This window comes from Chiloscyllium plagiosum, unplaced genomic scaffold (genome assembly GCF_037043375.1).
Source record: "Chiloscyllium plagiosum isolate Xiang-an unplaced genomic scaffold, Cpla_swu_hap1 HiC_scaffold_8, whole genome shotgun sequence".
Lineage (NCBI taxonomy): Eukaryota > Metazoa > Chordata > Chondrichthyes > Orectolobiformes > Hemiscylliidae > Chiloscyllium > Chiloscyllium plagiosum.
In genome coordinates this window covers 68,666,317-68,678,600 of record NW_028270146.1, presented here as the reverse complement: position 1 = coordinate 68,678,600, position 12,284 = coordinate 68,666,317, and the positions used below count along the sequence as shown (strand labels likewise).

Genomic DNA, 12,284 nt, shown 5'->3' with positions numbered 1-12,284 from the left:
AATAAATCCCCGAGACATGAGATACCCCTGGCTCTCCAGAGTTTAAAAGTGGCATCTGTTAACCCCGGTTGGAATCCCCATGCTCCCACTATCGGTGCATAGGGGGATGTTTTATGTGAATTACCCTCATTTTGCCGCATTATATTCCAAGCCTTGATTGTATTCAGTATTATAGGGTTTTTACAGTGATCTGTAATGATTTTCCTCTTGTCTGAGAATAAAAGGTTAATAAGTGGGTATTTTACTTGAGAAGCCTCGATGTCCAACCAGATTGATTGTGGATCAGACAAGACCCAATCAGCTATATAACTTAATAGGGAACTTAATTGATATTTCCTAAAATCTGGGAAGTCCAATCCACCCCTTGCCTGTGGAAGCTGTAGCTTCTTCAGCTTAATGAGGGGCCGCCTATGGTTCCAGATAAAGGAACTCAGCCAGCCGTATAATTTACATAAAGCTGTCCTCGGCAGCATCACCGGAAGCATTCTCATAGGATATAGGAGACGGGGCAGGATATTCATTTTGATTAATGCTATTCTACCCAGCCAGGAAATTGGCAGGTCTCCCCATCGCTGGAGGTCCTGCCTTATCCTTTCCAATAAATTCACAAAATTAGCCTTATACAACTGACCAAATACTGGAGTAATAAAAATGCCTAAATATAAGAAACCCTCCAGGGACCAGCGAAAGGGAAAAAGGGAACCGTCCGCTAAGCGGGGTATCACAGCAAGGCCACCCATTGGCATAGCCTCCGATTTTGAAAAATTAATTTTATAGCCTGAGAATGCACTAAATGTATTAATAACTTGGATTAAGCGGGGTATGGACATCAAAGGGTTACTGAGGAATAGAAGAACATCATCTGCATAAAGGGTAATTTTATGTTTACCTGTACCAATCCTTGGGGCCACTATATTAGGATCAGCTCATATAGCTTCTGCTAGTGGTTCAATTATTAGCGTGAATAACAATGGTGAGAGGGGACATCCCTGACGGCAGCCCCTACCCACACTGAAGCTATCCGAGCCTAATCCATTGGTAACCACAACTGCTTTGGGATCACTATACAATGTTGAGATCCATTTGGTAAACACCTGTCCAACACCAAACCTCTCCAATGTGTAAAACAAATATGACCATTCGACCCTATCAAATGCCTTTTCCGCGTCTAATGAAACCACTACTCCTGGTATCTTTCCCTGATGACAAGCTTGAATCATATTCAGAGCCCTTCTAACATTATTGGATGATCTACGGCCCTTAATAAACCCCGTCTGATCCTCCTTTATAATATGTGGCAGTATCCTTTCTAATCTCAGTGCTAATGTTTTAGAGAGGATTTTAAAATCTACATTTAGCAAGGATATTGGTCTGTATGATGTACAATCTTCTGGGTCCTTTCCTTTTTTGAGGATAAGAGAGATATTTGCCTCTTTCAGCGAAGGCGGGAGACAGCCCTGACTATATGCATAGTTATACATGTCCATAAGTGGACCAACCAGTATTTCTGTAAATTCTTTATAGAATTCAGCTTGAAAGCCATCTGGGCCCGGCGTCTTACCATTTTGAAGGTGCCTAATTGCATCAACTATTTCTTGGGGTGTAAGAGGAGCATTTAGGACCGATACTTGTTCCGGAGTTAGGTCTGGAAAAGTCAAATTTTTAAAAAATGACTGCATCCTCTTCGCCCTATCTTCACAATCCTGTGATTTATATAACTCAGAATAGAATTTTCTAAAGGTCGCATTAATCTTTTTATGATCATGAGTCAAAATACCCGTACTTTCCTTGATAGACATAATAGTCTGAGGGGCCTTTTTTTTCTTTGCAAGAAATGCTAAGTATCTACCCGGTTTGTCGCCATATTCATATAATCTTTGCTTTGCAAATAATATTTCCCTCTTAGCCGTTTGAGTAAGTGTAGTATTTAGAGCTGTCCTAAGAGCTGTAATCCTTTGCAATTTAATAATAGAGGGTCTATCAATGTATGCTGTTTCAGCCGCTTTTAAGCGGGTTTCAAGCAAACGCTGTTGTTCTCCTTTTAATTTCTTCTGGGTCGCTGAGTAGGAGATGATCAAGCCTCGCGTGTAAGCTTTGATGGTCTCCCACATCATTGACGGGTTGCTAGCTGTACCTGAATTAATTTCTAAAAAAGTTTTAAATTCTTGAGAGAAGTACTTTACAAATTTACTATCTTTCATTAAGAAGGGGTCCATACGCCAATGCCGAGGGGATGTCCCACTGTTCTTCGCCTTAGTTTCCATATATACAGCAGCGTGGTCAGAAATTGCTATATTACCTATTTTACAGGATGATATGGAATTTAAAAAAATTGAGGGGGCAAAAAACATATCAATTCTGGTATGACATTTATGTGGATTAGAGTAGAAAGAAAAATCTCTACCCTGTGGATGAAGACATCTCCATACATCTACTAATCCTAATTCTTTGTTCAGATCCATCAATTGTCTAGATCTGGGAGATACTCCTGCAGTACTCTTGGGAATCCTGTCTATTTCCGGATCCATAATACAATTAAAGTCTCCCCCTATAATTATATGACGGGCATCAAAAGCCATCAATTTTGAGAAGGCTTCCGTTATAAATTTAAAGGGGTGTGCCGGGGGGCAGTACAAATTTAAAATCCCATATTCCTCTCCATTTATGAGAGCTTTAATCAAGATATATCGTCCAGATTCGTCTTTTATCTGCTTTAGGATTTTGAAAGGGAAATTCTTCCGAACAAGAATAACAACTCCCCTGCTTTTTGAGCTAAAAGAAGAAAAAAAGGCCTGATCAAATCCGCCCTGTCGTAATTTCAAGTGTTCTTTATCTGACAGATGCGTCTCCTGTAGGAGAGCTATATCAACTCTTTCCTTCTTAAGATTTGATAATATTTTCTTCCTTTTAAGTGGCGAATTACTCCCTTTGACATTCCAGGTGCACCACTTAACCGATTGATCAACCATAATCCTCTGGGCCAATCCGAGACCCCTCGGGAGGGGGAACCCCATCCAGAACATCCCGGGCATGGAACATGTAAAATTTACAAAAATAAACCCTCTTTAATACACCCACAACAATACAGTAAAAAACTATTTCTAAATAAAAAAAATATAAAACGTATCTAAGTGGAGACTTTCCTCCTTGTTCCCAGGGGGCATCACTTCCTCTCCAAAAATCCCTCATATCCTCTCCCAACCAATGCCCCACCCTTGACCCAGGCACTCCTCAATAAAGTGAGGAAAATTCAAATATAATACAAAGCTAGAGTTAACAGTGAGCACCCCACCCCCACCCCTACCAACACCTGGGTATATTTGGTAATGTTAATACCACATATAAACATATAACTATAAAATTACCAGTTCAACAAATAATAATTAAATATGATAATACAAAATAACGAAGGGAAAAACAACCCCGCTCCTAAAGACAGAGGTAAAATCGAATAAGGTAACCACCTCCCCCCACCCACATTAACCAAATCCCCCAGCTTATATATACATATATATACATACACATACATATATATATATATATATATATATATACATACATACACACACACACATATACATACACCCCTCATATATACATAAAATAATAACAGAAAACAACTCCAAGGGGGGGGGGGAGAAAATCAAATCCCTCTCCCCACCCCCCATAATAATATTAAGCAATAAGGTAAGAAAAGAAAAAAAAAGGGAGGGGATATAAACCAAAACGGGGGGGGAAGGCAGACCAACATCCATTATGTCCTACAGTTTATCTAAGAGAGTCCAAGAATTCCTTAGCCTTTTCTGGTGATCCAAAGTTATATACAGATCCTTCATGGTTAAAGCGTAACATCGCTGGGTAGCGTAAGGAGTACTGTACATTTAAGTCCCTTAAACGCTTCTTCGCCTCGTCGAATGCCTTCCTCTTTCGAACCAGAGCCGGGGAAAAGTCCTGAAATAGCATGATCTTGGATCCTTTGTAGATCATAGCTTGGGGGTCTTTTCCGAGATTTCTAGAGGCTTCTAGGAGTATCTGCCTCTCCCTGTAGCTCTGCAGCCGGAACAGGACCGGGCGCGGGCGCTGGTTCGAGCCGGGCCCGCGTATTGCTACCCGGTAGGCCCATTCCACCCTTACCTGGCCTGATCCAGCTTGCAGATTTAAAAGCTGTGGCAGCCACTGCTCCAGGAATGCTGTAAGCTGGCCTTCCTCTTCCTGCTCGGGAAGGCCCAGCAAACGAATATTTTTTCGACGACCTCGATTATCGAGGTCGTCAATATGATTTTCCAAGGTCCGGACTCGCTGCTCGAGAGTCCGGACCTGATCCACGGCCGATTGAGCGGTTGTCTCCGAGGTCGCGGCCTTTAGCTCCGCCCCTCCGACTCGGCGTTGAATTTCATCAATTTCACGGTCGTGCTTCTTCAGCGCGGCCGAGAGCGACTCCCAACGATTCCTGGATTCGACGATAAAGGCATCAATCTTCGAGTCAAGCTTGGAAAGCATTTCTGCAAGGCTTGTTACTGTTGGTAAGTCCCCCGGGGCGGCTGTGGATGCCTCTGCTGCAGCTGGAGAGTGTGGGGGAGGGGTTCCTGCTTGCTGAGAGCTGCGGGCTCCCTTCCCTTTAGTCATTTTAACTTAGGATAAAGTTGCTTAAATATAATATTACACCACTAATTCAGTTACTAAACTATTATAAATGATTTATAAATGATTTGGTAAGCTTGGTAGGGGGTAGGTGACCCACTGTGCCCAAGTCTTGGGAGGAGCACTATAGACTCAGTCTTACTGGGTCGCCGCCATCTTGGATTCCCAGCACCCCATTTCAATGCAAGAGATGGGTGTCTGGCCCTACATGCTAAGTGGGCTGACAGTGGCATTGCAATGTAAGGTGCACTATTGAGTGCATTGCTGAAGTACTGCTATGGTGATGTAGTGAGGCTGGTGCTTTGCTAATACTGACTTCTGTACACATGACCATTGCATTTCCAGAAGTAGCAAATATTCATTTTGAAACTCTGTTCTGCAAGAATTGTTTATATGGTCACCAATCAGCATGTGAACAAACAAGTAATTGCTGACCAACATTAGGGCAGTTCTATCTGTGAAGTACAAGATACCATAACTTTTTTGAACTTATTTCTAAAAAGAAATAATATGTTGCATTCTAATTGTGCTTTTATGATATAAATTTCCTAGAATTTGGTAATCAACTTAAGAGAGAATTTAGGCTAGCCAATCTTACTATTTTGTACATTTCATCACCCACTAACATTGTTTTGTATGTGGTCTGTTTGGCTATTATTTAACAATTCTCGGAAAAGCAGTTCAATTCCACATGAAAATTGCATGATAACCATTTATCAAAGCCACTCCTCAAGCTATAGCATTAACATTGGCTACCATATAACATATACCACATAAAACTTTGTTTTGTAACAAAATCTAAATCTGTTAAAGTAACATTCTGTGGGTGGCTTAGTTGTCATTTTCTAAGCTCAGAAGCATTCTTTCCCATCAGCCTATTCCAAATTCTCTCAAGATTTCTCTCACTCCTAATATTAAGGACAAATTTGAGTAAAATATTGTGCAATATTGGGTGATTATATGATATCACCATAAGTCAAAATCTGGGAACTCCTTCTATTATCATATTCTGGAAGTGCCTTTAAAGGAATGCAGCAAATAGACTCAATAATTCTTTTCCAAGGGCACTCTAGGAATAGCCAATAAATACCAGTCTTCATAGTGATGTCCTTTTTCCAAACAGTAAAAAATAAATTGACAGTAAACCATTTTTGAGTATTTACTGCTCAGTTATTTGAGAATGCTATCTGTTTATGAATGCTATCTGTAGTTCCATGTAAAGGCTGTCTTCCTTGTGCTACACTCCTTTCAGAGGCCTCAGTTGTTACAAAAGCTAATAATTAAATTTTGTTTAAACCTCAATAAAGATTGGAGAGAAAATGAGCAAGGTGTGGCCATTGCAGCTTGATACTTGTTCTAAAAGCACTATTGACACAGAGGAGTAAAATTAGGTGAGTTTCACATAAACCACATAAGTAGCTGGCACCAGACCAATTGGAGCCTAAATAGTGCCTGAATGAGTAATTATAGCAATTTAAACCCGTAGCTGAGGTAGCTAGAGTTGAAGTCTGTAAGTTATGATGACAGCAGAATTATAAGTAATTGTGGTGAATTTCCTCATTTCTATCTACAAGGAACTGAAGTACAAAGCTAAAAGCTTTTCAGACTGTCGCCTAGTATTATAATTACATGTAGTAAGATTCATAAACTATTTGCAGAGATTTCCATGTGAGAACCTCTCTGAAATGTAACACACATAATAATTGCATTGTACTTATTCATTGGGATCCGTGTGGCTACCACAGAGGCTTGTTGGTCAGGCTCTTCATCCTCAAGTATGATTTTCTGGTCATCTGAAATTCTCTTTGTTAATCCAAATGAAGTTCCTTTTACATGAATTATATCAGAAACAGTGACCTAGAAATAAGGTAAAACATATGAAATATAATAATAGCTGAAATTTGTTCTGTCAAGAATGAACCAAAAAAATTATATATTTAAAGTAATTACAAATGCAAATGAATTGTATTAATATGTTAACAATTTCAAAATGTAATCAGGCTGCAATGTCCAAACAAAATATAAAATATAACTTTTCTGCTAAGAAAAATGCCATGTGTTAATACATGATTTGTGTCCTTTACTATCTAAATTTTAAAATTCAATGAATTAACAGTTACTCTTGTTCACACATACCCAGCTTGAAAAATACTGCTAAGGAAAGATTAGCAACTTGCACAACTCTTGAGTTGTTTATATCATTAACTGCTCAACATTTTGCCATTAATATTAATTTCCTTATCTGAAACTAAAGCATCTGGTGTCCTGCCTTCAGTTAATAAGTTAAAGTCAATGGTTAAAGTTTGAAAGATTAATACCAGAAACTTTAAAACATAAAAACTAATGCCAAATAATTCATGACCAGGATATTTAGAATGGCAAGGTTTCCCATTCCAGCACTGGAAGAGTTGGTGGCAATATTGGCCATTCCCTGGTTGGCGTGGGACATCCCACCCTCAATCAGGATGATATCCAGCAACTACAGTGGACAGGAATGCATCTGCAAACAGTCCTATAGTCTGGAACTCCTGGAGTTTCAGGGCCAGTTAAGTAAGGAGATCTTATTGTGGTGATGGGTGAGTTTCAGAGGGCTGCACAGGGGGCAGGGATGGAGGTATTGGTAAAGAGGCAGAGGAGGGGGCAGTCTGCAGGCAGACTTCATAAGACCTCATTAATATTGATAAGAGGTTACTGATGGAAGCACCTTCCCTCAGTCCAAATCCCACCTTAGGCATGAGCAATGCCATTTTCCCCTGGACTGAACTCTTCTTGCCAGTCTGAAATTTGAAGATGGGATGAAATGGTCTGTAAATTGTAATGAATTGGTCACTTCAGGGCCTCAATTAGAACCAGGAAACGTAGATTTCCCCAATCCCCTAAAATTCAAGGTTTGCGTAAAGATTTGTAGCTTGGGTGCTGGTTGTCACAGTTATGGGTATGTTCACTGAACTGGGAAGTTGATTTGAAGATAATTCGTCCCCTGTCTAGGTGACATCTTCTGTGCTTTCCAGCCTCCTGTGAAGTGCTGCTGTACTGTGTCTTCTGGAATTTATTTGGTCCCATTCCTGCTACTTCCAGTTGCTGGTTCCAGTTGTTTGTTGCAGTGGCCAGTATATTGGGTCTCGATCTCTGTTGATGGAGTGCGTGGATGAACGCCATGCTACTGGAAATTCTCTAGCTGTCCTCTGTTTGGCTTGTCCTACATTCATTGCATTGTCCCAGTTGAATTTGTGGTCCTTCTCGTCTGTGTGTGTGCCTACAAGAGAGAGCTGATCGTCGCGTTTAGTGGCTAGTTGGTGTTCATGGATGTGGATTGTTAATTGTCTGCCTGTTTGACTATATAGGGTTTTGTGCAGTCTCTGCATGGAATCTTGTAAATTACATTTGTCTTGCACATGATGGGTATAGAGCCTTTTGTTCTGGTGAGTTGTCTGTGTGTGGTTGTTGGTTTACGGGCTGTCATGAATCCCAGTGGTCAGAGACATCTGGCTGTGAGTTCCAAAACATTTTTTAATGTCAGGAAGCGTTGCTTGTGAGTTAGGTCATGGCATGTTCTCAATGCATTGTTTGTCTGCTAGGCATCTGCGATGAAGTTGTCTGCTCCCCATTCAGGAGACGAGGCAGCTGCACACCACACGTGAGCCCCCAACCCCAACATCCCCCCCCCCCCCCCCCCTCCCCTGCTGCCCCCCTTCCCTGTCCAACAACAAGACTGCTGCTGCTGCCTTTGTGGGGTAAGTCTCCAAATAGCGCACACACACAACTTTTTACTGCAACTTTTTGATTATCTGGGGAAGGGGGGGTTTAGGGTACAAACCTGTGTAGAACTCCACGGAAAGTGTGGGGAGAGAGAGAGGCAGGAGGTCAGTCATTTGGAAACGGTGCCTATTTAATCACTGCAAACTAAAGACGTGATCAGTGTTGGAAACACATGTAATGTTTCTATCAGGACCTCGAGATCTCCTTCAGATAATCTGATATTCGGATATTTGATATTCGGATAATCGAGGTTCCTCTGTACTCTGTAGAGGTGTTCTTCTTCCTCCCTTTGTTACTTAGGTAGTGCTGCAGTGTGTTGTAGCCCTTTTGAACAGGATCCTAATGCATCTCCTCTTATGTGTGTTTGGGTGTTTGCTGTTGTAATTCAGGACCTGGTCAGTGTGTGTGGCTTTCCTGTACATTTTTGTGGTGCATTCACCATTCCGTGTTCTTTCTACCATATCCGGGAATGGGAGTTGGTTGTTGGTTTCCTCCTCCCTCGTAAATCTGATCCCTGTGAGTATGTTGATAATCCAGTGTGTGTTCTCGATTTCTGTTCTCTTAATGCTAATGAAAGTGCCGTCCACGTATCTGATTCCCCTAAAATTGCAGGTAGTTTGGAACAGGTGCTGATGGGAAGGCCTTCTGAGGGATTCAATGAGCCTACCCAATGGCAAACTCACCAGTGGAAGATAAATTTCTGCTCATACTATAAACATGCCTCGAAAAACAGTGATAATTATTTTTCAAAGTCAGATCATATTGCTCAATGAAACAAAATAGTTCCTTCAAAAACAGTGATGTTTGAGAAATTAAACACAGAGCCAAACAGATTTCTGAAATGCATTGATATGAAAGATATGCAATTTACATTTTAAGCTAACATATCCAAATACATAGTATTCTGTACACCTATGTAATATTTCTATAAGTCCTAGACTAATATATTTCAATGATGAAATACATCATAATTTCTTACAGAGCTTAGTTTAATAGTCCAACATTTCCAGGAGTGAGATATCTCACGATATAGCCCACCAGATATTTTTTTCACTCAGCCCTCAGCTCAAAACCTTTTGCCATGGAATATGACTGGAAATGTGAACAGATAGCACCAGGCAAATTTAATGGGACAACAGAATATGAAATTAATAGAAACAAGAATCCATCTAATCAAAGAAATGGAAATAAAGATTGAGAAAGAGAGGGAATTAAAGTGAGCAAGGAAGAAAAATGAATAATGTTAAATTTTAAATTCAAACCCAAACCAATGGTGATTAGTTTGTTTAACAATTGATTTGCAAAGGCAACAATTTCTCAAGACTTAATGGGGAGGTTAATAGCAAAATGCAATTTTCATGAGGCTAATGGTATGTGATACAAATCATCCAGACATTTGTAGTAATTTGCAACTCAGGTTATTTCTCCCTCACACAAATTACTGGACAATTTAAACGCGAACAATTATGCGCCCAATAAATTCTCTATATTTTTCCAGTAGACTCTGGGCTGTTATTTCAGCTTACTAAAATCTGTCCACCAAAAGAGGCCTTTATAGTCTTCTATTATTTCACAAGCTTTTTACAATGTAACAACTTTATTGATCAGTAATACACTGGTGAAATATTTTGCTTTATGCATTACAGAATTTTGTTTTCATTTAACCATGGAACGTGGGTGTCACTGGCTAGGACAGTATTAATTGCCCATGTTTAGATGCCCTTGTGTAAGTGGTTGTGTGCTGTATTCTTGAACTACTGTAGTCCATTTGTTGTAAGTACACCCTCTGTTAGTGCTGCTTGGAGAGATTTCTAGGGTTTTGATGCAGCAACACTGAAGGAATGGTGATATATTTCCAAGTCTGGATGGTGAGCAACTTGGAGGGAAATTTGCAGCTGGTGTTGTTTCTTGTTGGAAGTGGCTAAAAGAATGCTTTCTCATGATTTCACCAGATCTTGCCACTGATGTAGGAGAACTTTACTGGAAGATTACTGTAATTATTGGAACCAGGTGGACCTTGTTGATGACAAGGTTCTTGATTGGGTTGTTAACCTGGGACAATCAGGAAAGCCCTGGCTGACCAATATAAATAGAAGATTAGAACCTCCTCAGACGAGGACTGACTCGGAGCTGGCTGGCACGATGTACTGTGCACTAGTAAATAAAGGGTGACTTGGTGACAGGATTCTGGCCTCTGTTATTTCAGTGGCTATGGGAGACACTAGGAAGAACATTAACTTGCAACAGTCATCTTGGAGTCTAAAGTCAAGGAAATCTCAGAGCTCAAAATGGATGCAGCCTCAATACCGTTACTGCTGGATGAAGGAAAGGAAACTCTCCCAGGACGCTCCAACTGCAAGAGACAGGAGATGGTCCAGTACTCAGTCCTAGTTGGAGGAACCGGACCTCGGGCAAAAGTGTTGCAGGAAAAACTGCAAGAGAAAGCCCAAGCCTACATGCCTGGATATATAGGGCAAGGATGTAATGATGGAACCAGGTGGACCTTGTTGACTATGAGGTGCATGATTGGGGTTGTTAACCTGGGCCAATCAGAAAAGCCAAGGCTGACCAATATAACCAGGAGATTCCCTACCCTCCCCTTCACTGTTTTGATCACACAGCACTGTCCCTTGCTGTGAAGGGCAGTGTTTGTCACTGGCCACCCGGGTGTTTTCCTATCTTCCTGGTGGTGGAAATTGAATAAAAGATTGGTGCACTTTGTGTCTTTCACTGTGTCTCCCACCCGCACACACACACCATGGGTGCTGGGGATAAAATAAGCACTACCGCACTTAGGTGGTAGTGTGGGGGTTAAAACAAAAAAAAAAGAAGAAAAAAAAATAAAGAGAAAAAAAAAAATATACACAGGAATGTAAAGCTGGAAGGTGGGAAGAAAAAAAAAAAAAAAAAAATATAACCAGGAGATTCCCTACCCTCCCCTTCACTGTTTTGATCACACAGCACTGTCCCTTGCTGTGAAGGGCAGTGTTTGTCACTGGCCACCCGGGTGTTTTCCTATCTTCCTGGTGGTGGAAATTGAATAAAAGATTGGTGCACTTTGTGTCTTTCACTGTGTCTCCCACCCGCACACACACACCATGGGTGCTGGGGATAAAATAAGTACTACCGCACTTAGGTGGTAGTGTGGGGGTTAATGAGAAGAAAAAAAAAAAAAAAAAATAAACACAGGCGCGTTCCTGGTGGTGGAAATTGAATAAAGATTGGTGCACTTTGAAAAAAAAAAGGAAAAAAAAAATAAATAAACAGGAGTAGTGGAGTGCATTATTTCCCCCTCCAAAAAAAAAGAAAAAGAAAAAAAAAAAAAAATAACCAGGATATTACTGTTTTGATCACACAGCACTGCCCTTTGATGTGAAGGGCAGTGTTTGTCACTGGCCACCCGGGTGTAAAAAAAAAACAAAAAAAAAAAAAAAAATAACCAGGAGATTCCCTACCCTCCCCTTCACTGTTTTGATCACACAGCACTGTCCCTTGCTGTGAAGGGCAGTGTTTGTCACTGGCCACCCGGGTGTTTTCCTATCTTCCTGGTGGTGGAAATTGAATAAAAGATTGGTGCACTTTGTGTCTTTCACTGTGTCTCCCACCCGCACACACACACCATGGGTGCTGGGGATAAAATAAGCACTACCGCACTTAGGTGGTAGTGTGGGGGTTAATGAGAAGAAAAAAAAAAAAATATATAACCAGGAGATTCCCTACCCTCCCCTTCACTGTTTTGATCACACAGCACTGTCCCTTGCTGTGAAGGGCAGTGTTTGTCACTGGCCACCCGGGTGTTTTCCTATCTTCCTGGTGGTGGAAATTGAATAAAGATTCGTGCACTTTGTGTCTTTCACTGTGTCTCACCCCTGCACACACACACC

The 12,284-nt window shown here is 40.9% G+C and overlaps 1 protein-coding gene across 1 annotated transcript in view; it reads right to left on the bottom strand.

Annotated features, from left to right (window-relative positions):
• ttc6 (tetratricopeptide repeat domain 6) overlaps positions 1–12,284 on the bottom strand; it is a 228,555-nt gene that overhangs the window by 176,401 nt on the left and 39,870 nt on the right. Inside the window, exon 4 of the mRNA XM_043698490.2 lies at positions 6,356–6,498. Within this exon, the coding sequence (XP_043554425.2) occupies positions 6,356–6,498 (143 nt within the window). The remainder of the gene's footprint in view (positions 1–6,355; positions 6,499–12,284) is intronic.